Here is a 26563-nt window from a genome sequence, read left to right as displayed (position 1 = left end):
ATCCACAGCTTTTCACAGAATCATAGAATGGCCTGGGTTGGAAAGGGTCTTAAAGACCAGCTAGTTCCACCCCACCTGCCATGGGCAGGGAAACCCTCCACTAGACCAGGTTGCTCAAGAGCTCCATCCAACCTTGCCTGAAACACTTTCAAGCATGGAAAATATTAATTTTACTTGAATGTTTCTCCAGTCCGCAAGTATAAAACCCTAATTAATGCACATACTACACCAGCACTTTTAAAAACACTTTTGGATTCCAAAGACAACTGTATCTGTGGTTCCAGCAAAAATTTCATGAGACAAAGAATACTAACCAAGTCCTTTTTAAATAAAGTTTTTCCCCCCCTCATATGTGAGTGTGTATATATAAGCAATCAACACTGTGCAAGGCTTACGTAACAACTACTTTGGCAAATAAATTAATGTTGAAGTCTTTTAAAATGCAGAACTTCTGGGAAATGCAAGAGCAATCATGAAGTGTTCAAAGCATATTAACACAAAAAAATATTTGACTAAAGCTGCTGTTATAGTTTCAGTTTGAAATATCTTTAAAAAACCACATAGCTATAGTGTAGTATGAATCACTTAACATAATACATACATTTAGTAAATAAACAGAAATCCTATTAATGAAAAATACATCTCCCTTTAGCTAACACAGTGATTTTTACCTTAAATCAAGGAGTCAAGAAATTGCAGGACATGCTTTTATTTGTTCAAATTCTCACTATAAATAAAACCAAGCTTCTAATAACAGAGTTCATAGCCTGGTTTTCAAGCTAGAGCAGAACTGCATGAAGGACTGCAGTTCTCTGCATTCCATTTTAACATACATGGATGTGGACCTTACCCAGTATGTCACTGAAACCAGGTCCTCAAACAAACTGTATTGGGGGTCCTTAAAAGCAAAGTCCTTTTAGTAAACTTGTCATAGTGTTTATTTTAAGCTTAAAATGAGACTTTAAAAGCTAAGCTTTTAAGTAGTATGTACTTTTCACAGCAATAAATAAGAAATTGGAAGATCACTATCTTCATCATAGGTGAATGGGATGAATTATTCTGGAGCAGAACATCACATTATTTAAAGTAACTTTTTTGCTGTTGCTTAGATATATGTAAATAAGTATTTTCAACAGTTTGTTTCTGAGGCAGTCTCTTATTTTAAAATAAATTCAAAATTGATATTACAAGATTAAGTAGCATAATAATAACCTCTAGTCCAATCACACGTGACACAGAGCAGGCTAAAACAGTAAACAAATCCTAACAGTGAGATACTAATGCTATATTTAAAGGGAAACTGCAAGCCTCTGAAAGAAATGCCACTTGAAGGTCTGAAAAATAATTATAAATTGAGTATCTATTCTGCTCAGCTAACAAGTTTCATATCTTTCATTAAGCAAGAAAAAAGAAAGCAGTCTCTGAAAGTCATGTGCCTGTTGCTTCAGCCCTAATCCACAAGCCAAACTCCCCTAAATTAAAATAATAAGCACAACTGACAAGCACTTTCCAAGTTCATAAACCTGAAGAGCTGACTTCTTAAAATGTCATGAAGTTATCTTCACTTTTATGCCACCTTATCTTACTGATGGAATGCTCCAGTGACCTAATATTATGTTTTCATGATTTAACTGATTAAGCCTTACACCCTGGTTGAAATATATAACTAGTAATCTTTGGTATAAAATAGTAGGATAGCTGGCTGGTTTAATATGAAGTCCTCTCCAGAAGGTGCCATTTGTCTACTTCTGTAAAAAATTATGGGAAGATCAAGGTAAAAACAGACTGGAATATCAAATGTCAACACTTTTTATTAAAAAAAAAAAAAAGTAACTGAACATGTTCTCAGTTGGCTTTGTCAGGTTTTGACTTCTAATTTTTAGACATCCTTTCAGCAAGGCAGTGGACTCGAACACCTGAAAACAACCCAGCACTGTGCAAAAGAATGGTGGGAATACATGTCTTCTTCATAAATGCCTAAAACCAGCCATCACTAGCTCTTACAAAGTACACAGGATTGGGAATGCAGGATCTGGCCGTTAAGTAAATTATATGGATCTCAACATATTTTGTTTTAAAACAGGAACTGACTATTGTGTATGTCTGCTTGTGTAACTTAATAATTTAGTTGGAATTCTACTCATGGTTTTCACAATCCACCTTTAAAACCTAGTTTAATGTAGTAAGTACACAGTATTTCCAACATAAACTAGCAAAGGCTTCTCTTGTGTATCAATGCTTCTAACTTGACAATATTTCTTACTTGGTAAAGCGGATTTCCAGGTGAGATGTTAAATATTCTCGCGGGGTAAACGTGTGTTCCCAAACCACCATGTTTGGTACGTAATTGATTGAGAAGCAGAGCTCAGAAAGTGCAGTATGCAGTTTGTCCAGGCTTAAAGAATAGGCAAGAAATTAAGAAAAATATTTAATGTAACATAAGTGTATATAATAATGGAAGGCACACACTGAATCAATAATGCCTCCAGAGCAGGTACAGGTCTAACACTTCCTTACCATTGCATGATCCTTATCATTATCAAGTTGTGCTTTGAGACACTTCTCTAACATATTTAAAAAACAGTATTTTGACCAAGAAGAACACATCCTACAATTGCATACTGATCTTTATTGCATATAGTGATGTGAGATTTGTTTTTTTAATATATATACACATATATGTCTTTTCTTCCCCTCTGAAAAGAATAGACTGCTAAAGTAATCTTTCCCTAACTGAACTAAGCAATACAAATGTTTCCTAGTAGGCAGTAATAAAAACCTAAAAATATTGGGGGAGCGAATCTTAAACTAAGCTCTTTTCCATCAGCTTCTCTAATCTTTACAGTTCTCTGCTGTTTGGTTGTTGCAACTGCAGCAAAACCACTTCCACCCCTTCAGAGGTGTGTGAATTTAGGCACTCCCAATCACAACACTTTCCTTTTTTTAGCTTCCTTCCTCTTCATACTTTTATCACTCTACCACCCTGATCTCTGCTTACATCTATCTTATAGCCATTCCTACTTTATCATCTCTTACACCCCAAACTGTATTTATTACCCTTTCCTCTTACCTCTTTCAGGTGTTTTTTCTGTTTTGCTATTGATTTGCTGGTGCTCTCGATTCTTCTACAGCCACTAACAAGGAAACCTTCCTCACCTGGTACAGGCACTGGAGCCACAACTCCATGTCAGCAATCAGCCTTACAGCAGCAAGAACCTCCTGCCCACCATGTACTCAAGAGTGGTAAAGCAAGGTAGAATTGAAGATGCCACTTACTCTTTGGACTTGCATGCCCAGAACTACTATAACTATTCAGGACACCTAGCTACAGCACAGGGATTCCTTCTGCTCAGGAAAGGAAACAGCCAATGGGACAAATTCAAGTGACAAACATTCCTATTACCTATCTAACAAAATTCAGTCTCTATACAAGTCACAGAAGCATCATAAGCTCACAAACTGCAAAGCCATCAAACTTACAGCCAATTAAACCTATTCATGCAAATTAAGCAAGAAACATTCAATACGTAAAATACATGTTTGACTGGGAACTCAAGGTGAAAGGAACAGAAGAATCAGCTTACTTTGTCACAACCAGTCTGTTTTTCCTCATGCTTTCTACTCCTGGTTTCTCCCTTTCAGGTTCTCCTTTCTTTCCCGTCTGTTTTTTTGACTTCTTGTTCACTGCTTGACTGATGGTTTTGGCACAATGTTTTGGCAACAACTAGCAAACAAAAAGCAATAGCCCCTCCAAATTTAAATCAAATTTTTTTAGTACACTTCATCACCCAAATAACACAATCCTTCTTTGACACAATTCTAGTATTAAAAATTCTTGCTCACATCACCTTCAATTTTATAAACAGAAAGCTTACCCAAAACAGAAAGAAAAAAGTGAACAGGAAATAGAACCATAAAAATCCAGAAAGCTGAATGGAGAAAATCCCAAAGGAGAATTAAAATAGACACAACCATACTTACCTGATCACTCAGTGTACATTGTTCTGTGCAAATGTCTGTGATAAGATTTCGAGCCTGCTTAGCCATTTCATCCAAGAACATGTTACACAAGGAAAGACTACGATCTCCAATATGATGTCGCTGTTAAAAGGGGAGAAAAGGAAGCAGGATTTTCAGTTTCCCATCAGTCCTACAGTAATTCAGAGAATAGTTCACTAATCATATAACTAGGGTATGGGAAATAATAAATCAATTAGTCCGCAATAATCCCAACTCCAAGCTATTTTCTCTTTTTGGAAGCAATTTGAGTCAATGATTTTTTGAAGTCACCATTAAAATATTTTCTGTAGAAAGAGGCACAGAAATTTTTTGAAAAAGTAGGTTTTCACATTTAAATTTGGAGCAAATCTACTTTAATGTGTCCAATATTCCACGGTCTCTGTGAATGCCCTCTTCATTAATTTGTGCCAGTACTAAGTCTAGGGGAAAAAGAGCATGCAATTCAAGCTACAGAGAAAGCAGAGTCCTTCAGACCACTGAAAAAGTTAATAATAAAGCCCTGCAGCATTAATTTCTGGATTCTGTTTCTCTGTCAGTGGATCTGCACAAGCACAGTCTTCCTGAAACCCTCCTTTCACCACTGATGTTCATTTTCTATCAGCCACACTATGATTCAGTGTACACAGCACAGCAAAGATTATTTTTCCAAAATGATAACAGTTACCAAGGCATACAATTCAGATACTGAATTTCAAGTTCTGCTGGCTATGACAAAATGTGGTTGCCGCATCTGAATGCACAGTAACTAGTGTCAAGTGGGCTTTGGCTACTGATTCCTTACTGTTACTATAATTGTTCTCAAAGATGTCTCTTGTCCTGAAGGGTTAAGCTTTCCTGGAAACTTTTTGAGTGCTTGTCTGGTATAAATAGCATTTGCAGCTACTTAAAGCAAAGCATACAAGGAAAATAACTATATAAATGTATATTGAAATGAAGTTTAGCAGAAAAAGAATTAATGTTTAAATAAGAAAACCCTGTATTGTATAAATTACAACAAATCTTATTCAACTAATTGTTTCAGATGAGCACTGTTAAGAAAGAAAACACATTTTCATGAGCACAACATAAAAATGGCCAAGTTGATTCCCAGAGTAATTCCAAAGTCAATGCACATACAGCAAAGGTACTAAAGGATCTATGTCATTACAACAAAAATAGAAAGAATTTCCTCAGATTCAAACTGCTTCCTTTAACAAAGGGTCCATTTCTTCACGCAACACTGTATTTTTTTAATTTCTAACTAACTCTAACCAACAGGGTTGCCATTACCCAGTTCTGACCAAAGTAAATGTCTGCATTATACTGTGTATCCTTTTTTTTCTTACTGAAGAAAACTGTAACAAGCCATACAGAAACCCCAATTTCCTATTTCCTTTTCCTAACTATGAGTTTATAAACCAATTGAAAGGAAAACTGCTCTAAGTTTTAACAGGTATATGGCATTTATTAGCACCTAAGCCTGAAAAGTCATCTAATCTTTGTACATTAGCTAATCTCTCTTTAAAGCAAAGATCAAAATGCTTTCTCACTTCAGAAAAGGATTTAGGGATTTATGCATGAAGAGTCATGTAACAAGGTATCTACTTGTTTTACTTCCATGTTTACCAATTTTCTCCCTCAAATCTTAAATTGCCATAACAAACACCTTATTGCAGCGTTCAGCTCCAGTTCACTCTACATTGAATAAGAGATGAAAATTACTAAAAATTTTAAATTACCTCTTCAGGGCATAGTTCATGGGTACAGCTCATAAAGTGAGTACAAAGTAGTGGAAATGCAATTGAATATCTTGATTGAGAGGGAAGCTCCAAACACTGCTGAAACATCTTCTCAAAAGCACGACTATAAAAACTGATCAGAATTGTTTATTAATCAGACATTTAAATGCAATATATATATATATTTGCTGCAAGTAAGGTTTACTTCACACAAATCAAACATGATTAGCATCAGATTTGTAGTTATACCACAAACTGCCCCATGATTTCACTATTTTTAAAGTTTTCTTTCTGCATTTCTTTTCTATGCATTTTATTTGCACAACTATTTTACATAATTATTATCATCATTATAATATTTTTATACTGATGTTTGCCACATAGGGACTGTAAAAACTTGCACTTTGTGCAAAAAAAAAGTATTAAGGAAGAATCTGCACATGATTCCTGATCATTTATATGACTGCTTGGAGAATACCTCTGACAGATGTTCAGAAATACCTTTTTCAAACTAATTCTGCTAGAAACCAGAAATTCCAATTGATTCTTCCACTGGCCTATCTTCCTACAAAGCATGCTATTTAAAAATTACACTTGCAAGGACAAACCAAACAACAAATAACAAAAAACTTTTACAGTCAGGTTAGTAGCATACCAAAAGATAGAAAGATCTGAGGTTTCAACCAACATCTCCACCAAAGAATCTACCATTTTTGTGTGGAAAATGATTGTGTTCATCATTTTTCCTAGTTCTCTATGGTCTGCAAGACCAAGCGAAGCTTTAGAAACACTGGTGTAGGCCTGGAAAGACACAATACAATTTATATGTTATATCTGCAGCTGCTCTCTTGCAAATTCCACTGCTATTGCCCAATACCAATGTTAAATACTGTTTGCACTATGCACAGGACATCTGTTTATTTAAAGACCATGCAGGGATTCTTCTCTTTCCACTAGTGCTCAAAAAAACAGCAAATTGCTTTTTAGTGAAGTCTCTAAACATCCATTGAATATGACACTAATTCATAGATAAACTGCAGAACAAATGTATTGACAAAACAGAACCTTGTAAGCTCTCTCCCTACTGGTGTAGGCAGGCTGAATCACACTCTTGCACACCCACCAAACGGCTTAGCCTCAACACATTCTATTTCTGAACTGTTATAAACACCCAAAGGGACGATTTGTAAAAAATACCCAAATCAGACAAAGTCATATCAAAAGACAGAAAATTATCTGGTAAAGTATTTGTTTGATTTTAAGAGTAGGTTATATTTAGATAGCCTGTCACCACTTGCAGTGTGAGAGTAATCTAGAACAGCACTAATCATTTTGGTTTTAAGTTAGTGAAATGTCACACATATTTACCAATTCTTACCTGCAATCTAAACCAATCTAATCGCATTCCTCGGAAGTCAAATACTTCTCCATCTTCAACTGCATCAGGGAAAAATATAGAACAGAAAACCTTTAGCAAACAATAACAAATTCAGATATACTACATCAGACCTTGTAAAAACCCCAAAGCAGTAAAGCATTATTTGTGTAATGAACCTCATGCTCTTACCCAAGAATTTTGATCCAGCACAGTTGCAGTAAAAGGAATTAAAATACCTAGATGAAAATATTGTAATATGTTTTCTATATTAAAAGGTAGGATTACTACCCAATAGCATTCTTTGGAAAAGGGACACACCACAAGAAGCAGATACAGAAATGAAGGAAAACAAAGGGAACAAATGCAGTTTATACAAGTTATCTGCTTCTACTGATAACATGAAACAAAAGTGATGAAGCTTCTCAGAGGAATCTGCTGGTCTGTTACCAATTTTGCAAGATCATTTAAACTTACCTTGTTTCACACTTAGTGAAGTCATTGTGTTTACGAAAGATGACATGATGATTGATTCATCCTCTGGGCACACTGAAAGATTCTAAAAAAAACGCTGTTGCTATTATTATTATTACTTTAAACTTGGTTTATGAAATAATGTTAATACCAATGCCCCATTTATCAGCTATATTCTGAAATGTTCAAAAACCTACACAAGGTAACTTAATCAATGGAAAATTTCAAATAGTGCCATTAAACAGCTTTCACTTTTTAATTCATTGCTTGATGACAAATACCCAGAAAAGACTGCTTCCAAACCAACATCAGCTCAAAACAGGAAAATCTGTTAGTAAATGTAGCCATGCACTCTCTCCTGTCTGCAAAGGAAACCTGGGTATGGCAGGATATAACGAAGCCCATGTAAACATCACTTTTCCACCGAAAAGCCCCTCTCGCCACTTTTTTTTTTTACAAAAAATTCAATTTTTTTTTCACTAAACATTTGAATTTTACAAAATGCAACAGAAATCTTTTCAGTTTCAGCCACTAACAGGATCACACTTCTGTTAAATAATGCAATGCAGAAGTTTCTCATAATTTCAGCAATAACTGACAGTGAAACCTACAGGCTGAAAAAATCCAAATTACCACTCAATCACTTGACTAATTTGGTACTTGACAGCTGTTGTGAATTAATCAACTAAAATTCAGGCCCATTTTTCTCCCTCATTTCAGTTTGGGCTCCATCTAGTGGGGTCACTAGGGAATAAAACTAAAGTTTTATTCAAAATAAAACCGAAGTTTTATTCAAAAAGTTTATCATTTCTTGGTTGGGCTAAATAAGAAAAGGTTCCTGTGCTCCTTCAGCAACAGTATCTGTTTCACTGTCTTTAAACGTAACAGTGCTTCATAATACTTAAGTATTCATATATGAATACTGAAGTATATCAATTCATACCACTCATAATGGTATGAAGCTCCGCCAGGGGAGGTTTAGGCTGGATATTAGGAAAAGGCTTCTCCCACAAAGGGTGGTTGGGCACTGAGCAGGCTCCCCAGGGCTTGGGTCACAGCCCCAGGGCTGCCAGAGCTGCAGGAGCATTTGGACAACGCTCTCACGGATGCACAGGGTAGGATTGTTGGGGTGACCTGTGCAGGGCCAGGAGCTGGAATTAGATGAGCATTGTGGGTCCCTTCCAACTCAGGATAGTCTGTCATTCTGTAAAGTAACCAAAAGTACAACTCTCAATCCCAGAATTAATAAATTAACTTGTCTTATTCCATAAAGCTCATCAAAATCCACAGACTAGGATGCATTTCATGAAGTCATTTTGGACAAAAAGCCATCGCTAAAATTTGAGAACCCAGAACCACAATGTTGCCATACCTGCACGAGCTCATTTAAGACCACTGCATCAAAGCCAGAGAGATACTGTACATAGTACCTCTGCATCACTGGTCCGTATTTTCGCACATGTGCTCTGAGCTCCTCCATGTAGAATATTAGCTCAGCTATGTGCCTAGGCAATAAGACAAGGAAAAGCTTACAAATATCACTCAAAATTTTAAAACCAATTTCTATCAGTGGGATGCTTCTCAAGGGGATTTCCTGCTATACTGTGCTTTTAAAACAATTACCATTAGGTAATTTCTCTATGAAAATATTTTTTCATGTTGCAAAAGGAGCTTACATAAGCAATTTTCTCTGCAAGGTAAAATCCACTCAACAGGACATAAGTTAGCAGGATACAACTATAGAAATCCTCTGAATATAACTATTCAGTTGTATTTTTGAATAAGAAGTCCTTCTGTACGGCTCAATTTGAAAAACATTTTTCTCAAAAAGTGTTTAAACCTGAAAAATACAAGTTTAATAACTGCTTTTCTGGGGGTTTTTTCAAGCCATAAGGATGGTTAAATACTCGCACAGATTGTTTCAGAGAGGCTCTGGAACCTCCATTTTTTCTTAGCACCTAAATCCAGTGGAGAGAACCCAAGATTTTCCCACTCCAGTTCTATAAATGGCCTTGTGATTGTTATTTGTTTAAATTACTGCAGTCTTTCAGTCCAACCTTGTGCCCAATAATCTTGATAAGTCTCCTGCCTATCCACACTTCTAAGACCTTTTAATCATATTTCTTGTTTTTACCATCTGATTATGGTGACACTAATGCAGTATTACACAAATAAAATTTAGCTGATTTAAGACAGTTTTAGTACAAGAGACATTCTACAAATCAACAAATAAAGCTTTTTGAAAGTTTTCTTGTCTCCTTCATTGATTTATCAATGCAAAATCAGTGAAGAGATGCAAAAGCTTAATTTTTACCTATTCAAAGTTATGTATAGTTACATAAAATATTTGTATTTTATAAACGAATTTTCACTGACGTAGTCCAATTTCTAAGACAGTATTTCTAGTTCTCTGTTTTGATGGGAAACTTCATATTCCCAAGTAAAACTTTTCTGAAAATTCCCAGCTCCTCCATATAACCAACTTTTTCTGAGATTCCATTGCCTTCAAATTTATTTTGTCTGTGAAATGCTAGTATTTAAGGTATCACATTAAAAATTAACATACTTATCTATGAAATCATCTGCACTCTTCTTTGGCATATTATCTGCATGACGAAGAAGCCAAATAATTTCATCACGAGCAAAGGATAATGCCATAAAAACAAAAAGTGCCTGAAAAAGAAAAATTGTTCACAAGCTTATGAATATACACAATATCTGGACAGTTTGTCAGTAGTAAGGCATTCTTTCCCCCCAGAGAAACTAAATACTGGATCTACCATTGAGAAACAAACCGGAAGACTGCACAAATGCAAACCGTAAGAGCCATCATTACCTTGGGACCCAACAGGCCTGGCTGATCAGACAAGACAGTGGCTAGTTCTTTGAGTGCAGAACGTAAAAACTTGCGTCTCTCTCTATGCATTGAACCACTGCATCAAAAGAACATACATTATCCACTCTGCTAGCCACAGAACATTTGATTTTTGAAAGCATTTAAGACTAACATAGGCAGATTATATTATACCAACTTCAAAAGTTCAGAATTTTGAAGGATGTGGTTCAAAAAATTAGCAACCCTATCAGCAACACCATATATTCTTGAAGCATCATTAAATTTAAACCCCAAGTTCTCTGCTCCCTCTCTGTGATTTGCATTTGACTACATTAAAACATTTTGATTTAATCTGCATTCACATTTTGTAATCAGACAAAATGCAACTAAAGAAGAAACTAAATTCTTCCATCCTGATAATATGAAAAACGATCTAAAACTTGGGAAGTTAATCTGGCAATGACATTAAGCAAATCAAGATTTAAAAGAACAATCAATACATGATCTCATTTGAAAATGCATGACTAATTCAGCATTTGATAAATTCTGTTTATACAATCTCTATAATTAAGAAAACCGATACTAAAATATGTCAGAATAACTTTTTAAGACACTTACGCATGTGAAACAGCAGCTTCTTTGCACTCTCTGATGTCATTAATACGCTTGTTGTAGCTGCAAGTAAAAACCAATACAATATGGTAATAAGAATCAGCAGCATATTTTAGCAAGAGCTGAGCGGCACTTGAAAGAAGCTAGAATGTTATAGCAAGCAGGATACAGCAGAAAGATCACACCAGCTCCTGAGCAGAGCTAAATGCTAAAACTGAATACCCAAACCAAAAATACTTTCTACTGAAGTGCTCATGGGGTTTGCTGGTAGAGGTGTCAACTTTGTATCTGAGTTTTCATATAACAGACTGTAGAAACAATGGCAGCAAGATGCAATTTTTCAAGCAAACTCCACATTTGGAACATCATTTCCCTTCAGTAAATCAAGATTTGGGGGTGAGATCATTAGTCTTAGAGACCTGCCATTTTAGAGACTGAGTCACCAGGCTTTCAGAACAGAGATAAAAAGAAGTGTGGTGGTTATGAAATCAGGCCCCTAATACTTATGCATTAAAGAAACAGTCAAGATACCAAGCAAAAATGTTAGTGTACTTAAGCAGAACTTATGTGAAGCAGAAGTAACATGTTTGAAACAGTTCTTCAAGAAATATAAAGTTTTTAACATAGATTCTGAAAGGAGGAAAAAAAACCTACCCTCTTATGTTTACAAACAAATCTTCTGCAGCTTTGTGAATATGGAACACTTCATCTCGAAACAGAGCCAAGCAAGAGCTGCTTTGAAGTGCAAGTTTCCAAAGGTTCAAAGCTGTAGCATCACTATTTAGGATTCCGTGGCACAAAATAAATCCAACTTCAAAAGTTCACATTGATGTATGTCACAAATCAGATGCACAAAGACAGTAAGAGAACAGTGAGATGATTACGTATTTTGTCTTAAATAATTTGCCATAGATCATTCATAAACTCTTTAATGGATAACATTTTCTCATATATATTAAAAATACCTCCCCACTTCTAATGGAGGTATTTTTGCAACATTTTTGTAAAATTAATTACTTCATGCTCATGCCACTTGACTATTTTCATCAGAATTACTAAAGCCCTCACTTCCAGTCAAAGTCTGGAACAAACTGGTAACAAACTCTATTCCAGCAATACATGCTGAATTCCAGCTTCACTGCATGAATATACAAATAAGATTTCATCAAGTTGCCCAGAATCTTATTTGAATACAACAGGTATTGTACAGTACAGAAACCAAGTAGACTTTTAATTGTTAACCCATTTTTTTTAATACAACCATGAGCCATTTCAGAATATTTTACTCACAAATGATCCATTTTTCCATTGCATCCAGAGATAGGTATTCACATGGCATCTGTTAAAAAAAACAGTAATTTGTAGCACACTAATTATATAAAAGACAACACATTTCATGAGAATTACTTCTTAGCAAAAAGGGACAAACAAAACCTTAAATGCTGATGCATCACAGAAGACTGCTGCTGATCACTAACACTGATTTAGTGTTTCAGCACTTCAGAAACTGAGGGTTAGAATATTAAGTGAGCTTCCATACCCTCCAAAACCACAAACAAATTTTGACAAATATTTATTTTCAATAAGCATTGTATTTAACAATATTTAAGAATTAAAAGCTTTTGATGGATACTAATCATGACTTGACAGTTGTTAAATCTTCAATTTTTTTTCAGAAAGATAACCACTTGTATCACAACTGAGGCAGCAAGTGCTAAACAAATTTTAAAGGAAGTACCAGTTCTCATTTCCAGTCTCCTGGCTCGCTAACACCTGAGAAGGTACACAGGATTCCTTCCCTCTCCAACTGCAGAAGTTAACATTGCTTCCCTTCATCTTTTGGTCAACATATACTGAAACTGAAGGCACGAGTTAACGTAAGGTAAGCTTTACTTAATGACAGAAAACTTTTCCCCCATACTAATCAGCCTATTTACCTCTCTGATTAAAAGTCACATAGAAGTAATCCAACAGACAGCTATTTTACAGAAAACCTTCCTTAACTCTATCATACAATGCAAATTAAAAGACCATACTGTGTCAGACTGTGCAGGATTAAGCATTGTGCTGGGGGCACTGATGAGGCTCAGTAGTTGTGCGTTTCTCCATTGGTCAGCTGAGAGATTTCGTCGAGGATAGACCATCTGGAGTGAAATCAGAGCATCTGAAAGGGACTAGAAAGCAGGCTAATGGTTAGTTTGAATGGTTAGTACTATTTCATCAGTAGAGCTGTTTCTCCAGCATTATTACTAACAGTCATCAAAACATTTTAGTGAACTAGTTCTGAAATTAAACTTGAGATTATACTCCATTGCATCTAGTTTATTTCATATATAAAAGTCTACTCCGGGCTAGGGGAAGGATGCAAAGAAGCAAGAGAGGTTGATTTCTATATTTTTAGAGTTACAAAATTCTGAGTTCAGAATTAGAGGACATGGAAAAAGCCCAGTAGGGCACAACAGCGCTCTCACATACCACTGGCAGTTGTTCATTATTTATTCAAGCATCCCAATTATTGTGTTATTCCCTTCCCTGACACTTCGTTTAGTATGTCTTTCCCTCTCTGGTAGCAAACTGTAATTGTTTTGAGCAGATACTGTCTACAGGAACATCTTCGTAGCAAATTAAGCTGACCCAGGCAAGAGTATCCTAAGTCTTTTCACTGACTTTTGTACCAATACTGGTGCTTGTATGAATATTCAGGGAGCCAGATTTGAGCATTGTGAGAGCAGAGAAGGTCACTCAGACAAAAAACCAAAGTCATCTGCCAAAGCTAATGTAAAGAACTGAACAACTGTCAGGTTTGTTGCAAAGCAGTGAGATGACAGGAGGACAACTTAAGTGCGCAGTTCCATGAGAGTGCAACCCAAGAATACGTTTCTATAGTACTGCATCTGAAGAGACCCCTGACCCCAATTTATACTATCACAAAGTAAGCACAAGAGCTTAGTAAGCACAAAGAGCAAAGCAAGCACAAAAATCTGACTAAAAAGCAACTTTATAAATGTTTCAATGGAAAGGACTGATGCACTATTAACTACGAGAGCATAAACAAAGATAATACTGAAAAGTCAAGCATCTTTGCTGAAATGTGCCCCAGAAAAGATTATTCGTAAATTAGATCCTTAGCTACGTAAGTCTTAACAAGATAGGAACCGCGCAGAGGGAAGTGTAACAACGATTAAGATTACAGACAAATTAGAAGTACTGGAAGCTATTTCACTTCAGAGCATTCAGGGAAGTAGCTGAAAACTCTGACCTTCTAGTGACAATCCTAAAAAGTTTAAGGAAATCAAGAAAAATAGCAAGAAAACTAGAGAAGGAAAACATAACCAGTACCTAAATTTCAAAAGAGGTAAAGAAAAACCCAAACCTTGAAAACTTAGGTTGTAACTTAGAATTTATCTTAAGCTCCTGCCAAAGATTCCAAAGTAAGTTGCAATTGTTAGGCAATTAATTTGCAAGCACCTAGAAAGTAAGACCTTTATAACAGTTGGTCAGTCCTGATCAGAGAAATCTAGTTTCCTTTGACAGACTGGAAAATCTAGTGAATAAATGGGAAGTGATAACAGGATATACATTGACTTTGGTGAGGATTCTGTAACTTTTCCAAAGTATTCTTACATGAAAATACAGCCTAGATAAAACATTTCAGAACTACAACACAACTAGCTGTGTAAGAACAGAAACTGAGACACATATGCACAGAAAGGACTAAGGAATTGAGCTCCTTTAACTCAGTAAAGGCAACTCAGCAGGGTGTCAGCTTTTGAGTAGAGAAGCTACTGTTAAAGAGGCAGTGGCCATCTCCAGGATTCCCATTTTAAGGACAATCCAAATCAAAACTCCTCAGGTTACAAAACAGAAAATCACATTCATCTAGGACAGCAATCCAGCAAAACAACCAACTTCATAGCAACAGTGTAAATTTCCTTTATTTCAAGCTATGAGCCTACACAAAAAACCAGAAGTAGCTATTATCAGATGATCCACAACTGATTTTTAATTAATTTCTAATACTTAGTGAATAAAATGGCACCTTACTAAAGATGCCATAATGAATGTTTTTATCATTCCTGTATTACTGCAGGTTCTGCTTTTTAATAGGGTATCAATCCCCAGCCCTAGACATTCAATGTAAGCAGAAATCTCATGTAAAATGTATACCAAATAGCCTTTGACCAAACAAACTCTTATATATTTACTTTTTATCTCTGTTTCTTCCAATTAAGGTTACCACATGCCTGTGAAAAGTAGTTACGTACTTTACTGTGAGGTACAAATTCCTCCATCATTTTCTTCAAAGGATTTTCATAATCCACAATCATCTGGCCAAGGCGTGGATATTCTCTGTCACTAAAAGCAAGAACAAACAATTCACTTAGGTGTAGCTGTTACTATCATTAACATTATACACGTTTTTTATACAGTAAATTTTTTACCTTGCTCCATGTGTCATTTCATGGGCATAGTTATACAATCCAATGATAGCCTTCCTTTCTTCAATTCGAGACAGCAGTATCATTAGAGTTGTGTAGGTTATAATCAAATCTAGGTAGTTCTTTGTTAAATCAAAGTTTACAGTCTAGAAATGAAAACCAGTATATTATCATTCTAAAAGTTTTAGAAACAGGAATAAAACCTTTTTCCTTACATTTGCACCAATTTTCAGCATTTTTAAAATACAATGGGCTGTCTTTTGAACAAAGTTCTTGTTCTGGTTGCACATGACTTTGTATAACCTTAATTTATTCATTCAGATTCCCAGAACTGTTTGCACTCATGAAAGCAAGCATCTAAATAAATCCATCCAGGCTTAACTGTCACAGATTACCTGACAGATAGGAAAACTTTTCTTGTTACTAAGTAGTAAGCAGTGCTGTGCCTGTGAACTGCATTTTAATAAGACCCCAACGTAAAAGACTAGCACATATCCCACTGGCCTCATAACATCATTCCACAGAATACAAACCAGTTCCTCTTTCATATTAAGAATGTAAGTCAGCCAAATTTAGAATAATGACAAAAACTAACAAGATGACATTATAACCATTAAGAAAGTTGAAACCAACAGAAAAAGGTGTTTGAGGTTTTCTTTTGGGGTTTGGGGTTTTTTGGTACAGTTTTTTTGCTGGGGGCTGGGGGGAGGGTGCTTTTTTCTAAATACAAGACTTTTAGATGCTTTTGTAGTTGCTTTAGTCAACCCCAAAAGTGACCTCCTCACATAGTTTAGGTGGATACCAGAAATATTCTTATCTTGTGACTCTCACAAGGCGTAAGCATACAGATGACAGTAAACCTAGGAACTAACTTGCAGATGCAATAAATCAAAAATTACTGGAAGATTTTTATGTCTGGTAACAAAACTGTTAACTCCTGTCATAAGAAGCCCACTGAGAAAGGTCTATCTCTCTATTATAAAAGTTAGAAATCTAAACCCTACATTGTTTTTACTTCTCTTGCATTTATAACTAGAGATGTGATGTTTCTTCGACTAACAAAATCAAGTCTTTCTCACCACAGGACTCCGAATAGAAACATTTTTGAAAGTTTAAACCTAGAAACTTACAATATCAAAGAAGACTTGGCAAACATCAATAGTGTTCAGCAGCTCACAGACATGGTCCTTGAAAAACAAAGGAATAACTTTAGATTAAAAATACGTAATTAAATCACATAACTACGATCAGTGATGATGCTTCATTTTTTTTTTAATATGAAGAACAGAGTTGCAAGTGCAGCTTTTTCATTACATAGTGTTATTTCATAAATAAAATTACAGAAACCTAATGTGACAGAACAACTTACACATTTGTAATACCTTACCTTAAATTCCATAACATCAACAAATGTGAAGTAGTATAATGCCAGGTTCTTCAAAATCTCTGATTTTTCTTTCTGGAGCTGAGCAAGCTGTTGCTAGAAGAGAAACATAAACATGCACACTTTTCTTAGAAGATCTTGAGAGGACTGCTGAAAATTAATACCTGTGAAGCTCAGAGTAACCACCAGGCTATGCAAAGAAGCTCTAACACGGTTTTCTAAGACTGAGGTTCTGTGTGTCTCAAATACACACACAGTTCTCAGCACTGATCATTTTAACAGCTGCCAACTATATTTTGAAGATAAAAGTCACATTAGTACACGTTAGTACCAGAGTCATATTGTTTAGCTCAGCTAGAGATGAAAATGGTAGTTAGGAAAAGTGTTATCATATGTATAATTTGCAAAAGCAGAACAGTACATGAGCACAAAACAGTATGTCAAAAACAATTATGGTTACTCGAGGTGGGAGAAAAGAAGGTAGCAGGTTACAAACTTTACTACAGAAAAACATTATGCTTTTAAATTCTGAACTTACCAAAAAGAATATCCAGGCAAAGCCACGTTAAGCATGCAAAATAAAATGTAGATACAAACATAAAATACAGTAACGGTTCTTTGACCAGTTCCATATAAACACAATAATACATTCAAAAAAAAGTAACAAAATAAAGAAACATAACATAAGCAAAACACTAGCATTAGACACTGGTGGATAAAATGGAAGAGGCAAACATGAATACAAAGGTAAAATAGTTCACATGGATTTCTTTTCTAATATATTTTGAACAGACAATGAAGTATCATTTATTTTTCAAAATTTTCTGAAGGAACCAGACTGATCACTTAGACAATTAAGGACACAAAAAAGCAGCTGTTAGTAAACAGCCATTCCATTTATCTATCTATTACAGTCTCACAGCACTGCAATTATCCAAATATTTAACTTGCAATTTTCAGCTACAAGTTATGTCTCCTTCCTGATACAGGAATAGAAATTAATTAAAGCAGGCACAATAGGAACAAGTCCCCTCCAAAAAGTCGCAAGATTTTAAATTAAAGACGATCAAGTTAAATAATGTTTTTTCCTCAACAAGAGCAATCAATTATAAGAAAGATTAAAAAATTGCTTCAAATTGATTAGCTTATTTTCATGAGAGGTTAGAACTGAGTATATTTCTTCAGCTCAGTCTCTTTTATAAAGCTGTGCTCTGTATTCAGTTTTATGCAAAGCATCAAAATTCCTCTAAATTCATAAAACAAACTGCCTGGACCACAACTAGGTATCATACGCAAAACAAGTTTTGCTTCTCTCCTCTGAATTTTTAGAGGTGATGATTTTTTAGAAGCCTTGAGCCATAAGCCTTTCATTACTGCTAAGGAAAGACAGGAATAAACAGTTAAGAGCAAATCAGAATGGCTACATTATAAAATACTCCTGCCTACTCTTAAATGATTGCAAAAGATTGGACTTTGAATGCCTGCCTATATATTATTTAAGTCTCTTTCACAGAGGCATCAGCCGAGGCTTAATTGAAAGTGGTGCAAGTACATGTGTTTATTTTGTAACTTGTCCTGAAAAATCTCATGCACCAGGAAATAGGTTATTTTCATTTAATCTGGTGCTGTAAAAAATCTGTTTATAAATCTCATGACTTGTATTGTGATCCTCAGCATAAGGATTAAAGCTATACCATTCCCAGTGTATGGCTTAAACTTCAACTGCCTTAAGCTCAGAAAATGAAGCAACCAGCATCATTACGCACAGACTCAGTAGCTCCAGTAGGTCTGTACAGCTCCAGTATACCTTCAGGCCAGCTTGTGTCTATACTTGGAACCACTCCCGCTTTGTACTTTCAGGACCTCATCAGTCAACAGTTCTTACTCAATGAAAATTCAGTTAAGACACATGGTTTTAATCTTACACACTGGCCCTAGTGCTTCAAGTATTTCTTGCCAGTTTGTAGAAGACTAAGCAGAAATAGGGTTTATTTCTGTGCAACTAATACAAGTGTGAACCAGACGAATCTAAAAAGTCCTTTCTAGAATTTTCAGGAAGAGATGACAGAGTGTGATCCAGAAATAAGATTAATTCTAGTGCAAAGAGAAGAAAAAAATCAAAGATCACTACCACTGCACATATGCCTTAACAACATTTCTCCCACTGCAATCCTAACTCATAGTAAGCAAGGTGCAATGTTAAAGGAGACTTTCAAGGTTATAGGTTGCTGTACACAACATCTATCTTTGGTACAACAAATAGAAACTGGATGTCCACTCCTGCAGGACACCACAATTTTAAGCGAGAACACACAAAGTGAGGAGATACAGCAAAAAGGGAGATGGTGCTGGGAACTATGATTGCAAAAGAAATAATAAATTTTCAGAAATGCTGTGAAATAGAAATTCCCTATACAGAGTATAGGGAGGTATTTGCCACACTCAGCTAAGGATTATGTAATCACTGCTGTGCATTCTTAACTTATTACCCATATTCCCAGAAGTATTTATACTTAAGTAATGCTAAAACTTTCTGACAGAGTTAAGACAATCATTCTTTGAATGCTGAGTGTTGAATGAGTCAGTAAACTTTTACTTAAAATAGTAGTACTGAAGTAAAACAATATATAAACCAACTGTTGTATCAGTATGGGGCAAACAGTTCAATTTATCAGTGATGTTAAGAACAACTTACGAGCATACAGTGTCTGGGATGTTTATTTGCTTTTTTATCATTCAGGAATGTGGGTGTAGCTCTTTCCACAACCACTTCATTAAAACTTTCCATTACTAATTTCCTAACAACTGTCCAGAAGTTGCTGGTGCTATATTGATTTGTATTTGGTTTGAGGCTTTTTTCCTTAGCCTTCAATTCATTATTGAAAGCTCCCCATAAACAACTAAAGTAGGTATATCCTAAAATGGGATATACTGAAGAAATAATTCTTTAAACATCAAAAGATTATTTCTACTACAGTTTACCAGGTCTTGTAGACTGGTTAGATGTAAGTGGTTTATTTATTCTTAGAGAATTTAAAGTATAAATTATACCAACAGTATTTTTGTTGAATGAGGTGAATTAGATTTAAGAACTATGAAAACCTGTAGAAATTTCAGCATATGGCAAGATCAAAAAAAAACTTCAAATAATTAATCTGAGATTAGTCTATTAACAAAATACCACACCTCTGATCAAGTTTGAATAGGATTTATAAGTAACAAGGAGTAAAGCTAATGCTTTGTGAATATATTACCTACAGCCAAAGGAACTGTTCTTTAACTTTTACCTCTCCTTCTTTGTATTAAATCCAAAAATCCTTAATCAATTACATAAACAGAGAGCATACATTAAAAGAAGCAAAAAACAAATCAGAAAGTGCAAGACAGCCTCATTTAAGGTTTATATGAACACAATAGCTCACACAAGGAAGAAATTATGCAGCCCTGGCATACGAATCATGTGAATAAATCCCAGTTTAATACCAAGGCTAACAAAAAATATTAGACAACTAGAAGAGGTTGTTCAGAGAGTTTTACATGTGTAAAAATAAAGAGTACCTCTAGTCCTACAATTTTTTATCATGTTTATTTGGCTGATAGCAGTAGTATGTGAATAAATGGCTTATTTCATGATTGAGAAATAGACAGTAGTAAGGGGAATCTTCTGTTTCTTTTATCAGTGTGATATTTTTCCTGCAAATCTGATCATTAAACATTTGTATTTGTTTTCTACAATCCAACACCATAGATATTACCAGGTCCCCAGAGAAAACACCATCAGCTTAATTTTACCAGCTGGAATATAAGCCCCAAAGCAGTATTATGAATTCTGACTGTTAAATTTCTGAAGACAGAGGTAAATCATCACTGCCAGTACTCTTACTGGCACTTGTTGTACTCACTATGCTTGTCACCTATAGTCATCAGACGAACATTTGAAAAACTCAAGTAATTTTAACAAAGTTCTGTGTCCATAGCATAACAGCAGGAAAAGATAGAAGCACCTAATAAAATGAAGAAAATTAGTTTTAAATTCTGTAAATTAACTCTAGAATGATAAATGTGTCCTTGGTTTTTTATTTCAAATTAAAAGCAGTCTCTGAAGTACTGTGCTGCATTTAAAAAGATAAAATAGAATATTTAATGTGTTTACTAACTAGAGTATGTCTAAGCAAGACCTATTTTTGGTTTGTTTTCAAGTTTCTACCACTGAGTTAACTGTTTTGAAAAGGAAATAGCCATCTGTGATGCTCCACTACTGTTACCATTCCCAGGGAATTAATAATGGCAGACAACTGGGGCTGGAAGACTTGTCTTTAAAAACTGATCTACCTGTCAACCTGTCAACTATGAAACAGTTTCCTCATTCTCTCACCTTCATTTACGATTTTTGCAATATTTTTACAGTTAATGCATCTTTTGGAATGCCATCTCAGTGGGGGTTTCTTTGTTTGTTTTCTTGTTTATTAAGACCAAGCTCTTAAAATTGTCAATCAGTAATGCAAAGAGAGTTTCAGTGGATGAAGCAGAGGGTAAATTGTTACACACATTCACTTCTCTGCAGGTATTGTAGACACTATATGAAGCAACGAGCAAGCAAGATTGATTTACCTCGGCAAGTGACTTGTACAAACTTACATGACTTACAGCAGTGTACTACATGATTACAAATAATGATAAAAAATACAGTATTTGGATGCTATTCCATCTCAAATTCAGGCCCAGCAAAGGTTAAACCATGAATATAAACTTCACTGGTGACAGCACTTACTATTTTGAAAAAATATGCGACGAGAATTCTGTTTGGTGAAACATTTTGAAGAGATTTCAGGATTTCATATGACCTGTTGGAATTGCTGTGAAATAAATGCTCACTCAAAAATGACTCATTAGACTGAAAAACTTCATATACTATATTCTGATTATGTTCTATACAATACACCATTTTAAGTCAGTCTTACACCTGTAACAACTGTAGACATCAGACACGCTACTGCATACAAAACCAGAAGAGTAGGGTATGGCTGTATCAGAGGAAGGCATTACCTGAGCAATATCAATTATTAATGACTTTTTAGTAAAAATGTAATTAAATTTTATTATTTGTAGATATTTTGCAGTTTCTTGTGAAACAAACTATCATTAGTATACTCTATTCTCAAGCATAAGACATCTTAACTGTTCATACAAAGCTGAACAGAGAACAGTTGCTCATCATCCGACTTCACTCATACAGGGGGAACATCCATAAACTAAATTGCTGCTTCAGTGACTTCAGGAAAATTTATCTCTTTTGTGATCCTTTACCACTGTGAGTTCCCTGAGCAGGAAAAGAGCTGAACAGGGAGCTGCGCAGCTTACTTACCTGAAAAAGATTTTAATCCTCATAATCAGAAGGCCAGTTATTTATGGTGGAATATGGAGATTGTGGATTTTTTTTGCTTAAGAAAGTTGGAAATTATCTGAAAAGTGAAGTCTCCCATGTAAGAGATCTAACACCCCAGAAAGGCAGAGAAAAATATTAAAATTTACTGAATATAGGGATAATTTAAGTTAGACTTAAGAAAACAGCTGTGATAGCTTTAACGACCATATAATTTCCTCAAAAATAAGTAACTAGTAAAAAGGGATTACCAATACATGAGGCAGGAGAGCTGAGACCCTGAATTATTTTTCCAGAGACGACAGTTTCTAAATTATCTTCACTAGTGCTATGAAAATTACAGTACTAAATGCTTCATTAGAAAAAAGCAAGCCAATTACATTTTCCCTTACATACTGTACCACTTACAGCAGCCAAAAGAAAAAACTTTAAAAAACAGATTATTATTTGTAGTAAGTGCTTTGAAAAAGACTAATTACTGGAAGCACCTATCAAAAATTAAAAATCAAGACTCATTATAAAGTGTGGTTTTTAATTTTTGTAATAGAAGAAAACATTGAATAAAAGCATGCATTAATGACTTCTAATAAGCTTTAGCCAAGGAGGTTCAGCCACTCTGTGCGCATACCACCTCTTCCACATCCAGTTGATTTGCTATGCAACCAGCTCATTACAAAATGAAACTGTGAAAGACACAGTAGGCAAACCAAACACACACACAGACACACACAGACACACAGACACACACACACTGGGATCTAAAAAGAAAAAGGAAAAAAAAGGAAAAAAGCAAAGAAAGAGAGAAAAAAAAAGGGAAGAAAAAGAAGTAAACAACTAATTCAAAACTATAGATCCTAACCCTGGGAGGCTGGAAATGCTCACACTGCTTATCCCCTGCTCCCATGTGATCCTATTTCCAGTCCCCACAGACACAATACAGCATAAATTAGTCAATAAAAAACACAAATCGAATTGATATGAACAATACTGAGAACATACCAACTAGATAATGAAGAATAGCAGTATCTGGAAAAGAGACTTTCCCTCACTAACCATATACTTAGAAACTTCCAAGTGATGCTTCACTGGTCTGCTTTGTGCTAAGCAATGACTTAGCCTGAACTTTTCCAAGAAACATTTAAAATTGTAAGTTTTTATACAAGGAAATTGCTGAGGAACAAACCAAGAAAAACATGTTCAAGAAAGAAGGCAGATATTCTCAATACTTGCCATGTGTGGCATTTGGGAAAGCAGAAAGGTGGCCACTACTTCATGACACAAAGGCATGGAGCTTTACCTGTGCAGGCAGAAGATTTATCAGACCCTACTCAGAGTCCACAAAAAATTTATGTCCTTTCTCTCTGCATCTCCAGTTCCCAATTGTGAAGTATTTTATTCTGGTTTTAAAAGGCATTAAGTATTAGCATTGACTGAGAAGAGTAACTTTTAGGTCCTACAACTTTTTTTTTGAGTTTAGCATGCTCTCCTTCGATTTCTCTGTGACAAGAACCTTGTCTGTAGACCCTTATAAGTGGATGAGGTCTAAACAACCTTCAGAAAAATCAGGCTGCTTCAGCACCCCTTACTTTGGAACTTTTCTTCTGACGCTAGTCCAGGAAATTCAGTAAAAATAAGTGCTACTCTAAGTCAATACAAGCACAATCAGATCACAGACCTGACCAAGAATAATGGTGCTACAAAGTTTTTGGAATGCATCTGCAGCTTAGAAGGCTTTTTCAAAACAAAGCTTTAGTCACATTAAAATTATTATAAATAGTAAAGCTCCCCCAAACACATAAGAAACTTTCCTTTCAAACAGGACTCTATCTATCTTGTTTGTCTATCACTTTCCAAGCCCTTCAAGTTTTTGCTTACACACATTCCTTCCTTTGCAGGTATTTCATACACTATGCAGCAACACTATCCTGGTGGCCTATTTCATTAACAGTTTATTTAAGAGCCCAGTTAAATGATTCACAATGGCTATTGGAAAAGAAAGTGCAAGTGTAAGACATCACAGAGACTGCCCTCAGACAACAGCAGAGAGAGTTATGAACTGATAAGGTACAGTGTTATTTATAATCAATCCTTCAGAAGATGAACTACTCTGTTTCATTTTCCAGCCTGGTTAACAAAGATTCATCAGCCACTTCACTGTTTGAACTGTCCACAAACTCTCATACTAGGTACAATACCGAAAATCAGCAACTGTCAGACATCGCTCTAGTGACTCAGCATGTCAAACACTGAAGGAGGAAGAAAACCAGGAACTATATTTTCCATGGAAAAAAATGTAAAAGATATCAATAGCAAATATAACAGAAATACTTGTTTCTACAGAATAAAAATTCAGGTTTTTCAATGTCATCTGATTACAGCAAACAGTGCTTACACTCTTCAGTAAAATGTGTCACTTCAGTAAAATTTTTAAAACACAAAACACTGTGGATGACAGTACCTGAGAAAAAACAGCTAAAAACAGGTAAAAAAATAGTCAAAAAAGCTAGCACTACCTACTCTCTAAAACTGAACGCAAGCTTGTTTGGCACCATCACCTACTGACATGTTAAAAGGTACTACTAGCAGCATAGGTACACAGTACCACGTAGTGGCAACTGCTGCATTTGAACTCTTTTTTGAATCATACAAATGTTTTGAACATACAAAATTCAAAACCCCTTCCTGAAAGGGTGTCCTGGAATTTTCACTGCAAGGAGAAAACACAACTTATGATTTCTTAGCTATTTCCACTGCAGTAATCCTTTGTCATATTTCTTTAATCAATTTGCCTCTGCTCCAATTAATTTCTTGCCCTTTTAAATCTCTGATCAGCCTTGTCTTTTTTGAGAGTTACAACACTTTATGGGAAACATCTGTAAATAACTAAGCAAACTACTGTCAACTCTGACCACAGGACAGAAACACCAGTTACCTATTGCCAGAGCTCAAAATCCTACTTTAAGCTGTGCTCATACATAAGAAGGGTAGGCTTTTGTCAACTCTGCTTAACAAACACAGGCCTGGCTGACTCACAGGAAATAAACACACAGGAATGACAAAACATTGTGTGTCCTATTTTAGAAACTGTGATTGTCAAAATATAGCAAGTTTTCTTTGATCTCTTTCCATAAACTTCACAGCACCAAATCCTTAAATATCTATCGTTAGTTAAGCTCCAAATTCCTATTCAACAACTGGAAGACATTTAAAGCATACATGCAACTGCATTAAATAAATTCTATGTACATTATCTTTTAGTAGTAGATCTGCCACCCAAGCTTAAAGAACACAGAAGTACGACTTAGTATTTTTACATAATCTTGATACGGAATTTCTGTATTTATAACTAACACAATCAAATTCACTACAAAGATGAGCAATATTTAAAATTACAAAGCATGTACAAGTTTTAAAGTGAGAAAGTACATTGTTAATGAAATTGTTTCCTCCATAAGGGAAAGTTTTTCTCTTTTTTCTTTGGTTTTTTTTCCCCCATTGGTATTGTTGGAGACATTACATACAAATTTGAGATGGCAATGTAAAAGAAACTAATTATTCTCATTGCTATTACCACTACCATTCTGCAGAAATCTGAATGCTCAAAGCAAGCCTAAACCTCCCAAGCACATAGGCACGCAGTTGCATGCAGGGAACATGCAAACCCAACACCTACCTCCACGTTCCTCTTTTGAAAAGAAATATAAGCAGGTAAAACAAACACCTTTCCCTTGTCTTTTCAATTGAAACAGGGAAACAAACGTACATCACTTGCCAAAATGCCTGCCTCTAGCCTAATAATATTACCTACCTAAAAAAAGGCTTCAAAGTCAAATTCAACAATAGTGAGTCACTCAAAGGTAAAGCATACGTTACTTCCGCAACTGAACTCACCATCTGAAGAAGAAACAATTATATTTCCATATTTTTGTACTTCAAAATGTTTCTCCTTATGAACTAAAGCATTCTTTATTCCCACAGGGATTGACTCCATAGGCAAGGGCACCTGTAAAGTACAAACACTTCTTCCCACCTTGCAGCCAGGTGTTTTTTACTGATCTGCTGGTTAGGACTCATCACAAATAAAGTTACGCAAATTCCATCTTCTGCAATCAATCTGGTCACCAGGAATTTCTCCTATCAAAGCAAGGCATGATTTTCCCAAGGATTTCTTCCCACTGACAATTCTTTGAAATGGAATAGTAGAGAGCAGGCAAAAGGAAAACCAGGAAGTGTCCTAGCCTAACAAAACCCATCCAGAATTACAGTATAATATTCTCTCCTTAGAGATAGTTCCTTTGCAAGTATCCTGCCAGATATTTGAA

At 35.4% G+C, this 26563-nt stretch overlaps 1 protein-coding gene across 7 annotated transcripts in view; it reads right to left on the bottom strand.

The window, feature by feature from the left end:
• NCKAP1 (NCK associated protein 1) overlaps positions 1–26563 on the bottom strand; it is a 59833-nt gene that overhangs the window by 20184 nt on the left and 13086 nt on the right. For 4 of the 7 annotated variants that reach the window (XM_085065643.1, XM_085065646.1, XM_085065644.1 and 1 more), the window contains 18 exons: positions 16862–16954; positions 16605–16661; positions 15478–15620; positions 15301–15391; positions 13072–13209; positions 12326–12374; positions 11690–11846; positions 11042–11098; positions 10424–10520; positions 10154–10260; positions 8960–9092; positions 7591–7672; positions 7117–7175; positions 6394–6539; positions 5739–5871; positions 3982–4101; positions 3585–3724; positions 2264–2395 (listed from right to left, as the gene is read on the bottom strand). In XM_085065643.1, coding sequence (XP_084921769.1) covers positions 2264–2395; positions 3585–3724; positions 3982–4101; positions 5739–5871; positions 6394–6539; positions 7117–7175; positions 7591–7672; positions 8960–9092; positions 10154–10260; positions 10424–10520; positions 11042–11098; positions 11690–11846; positions 12326–12374; positions 13072–13209; positions 15301–15391; positions 15478–15620; positions 16605–16661; positions 16862–16954 — 1934 coding nt within the window. The remainder of the gene's footprint in view (positions 1–2263; positions 2396–3584; positions 3725–3981; positions 4102–5738; positions 5872–6393; positions 6540–7116; positions 7176–7590; positions 7673–8959; positions 9093–10153; positions 10261–10423; positions 10521–11041; positions 11099–11689; positions 11847–12325; positions 12375–13071; positions 13210–15300; positions 15392–15477; positions 15621–16604; positions 16662–16861; positions 16955–26563) is intronic. The other 3 variants (XM_085065645.1, XM_085065648.1, XM_085065649.1) reach the window with 1 other exon arrangement.

The sequence above is a fragment of the Lichenostomus cassidix genome, chromosome 7, assembly GCF_008360975.1.
Source record: "Lichenostomus cassidix isolate B80296 chromosome 7, HeHo_3.0, whole genome shotgun sequence".
NCBI classification, from domain to species: Eukaryota; Metazoa; Chordata; class Aves; order Passeriformes; family Meliphagidae; genus Lichenostomus; species Lichenostomus cassidix.
The sequence above is the reverse complement of the archived record's forward strand: the minus strand, read 5'-3'. Positions and strand labels throughout refer to the sequence as shown.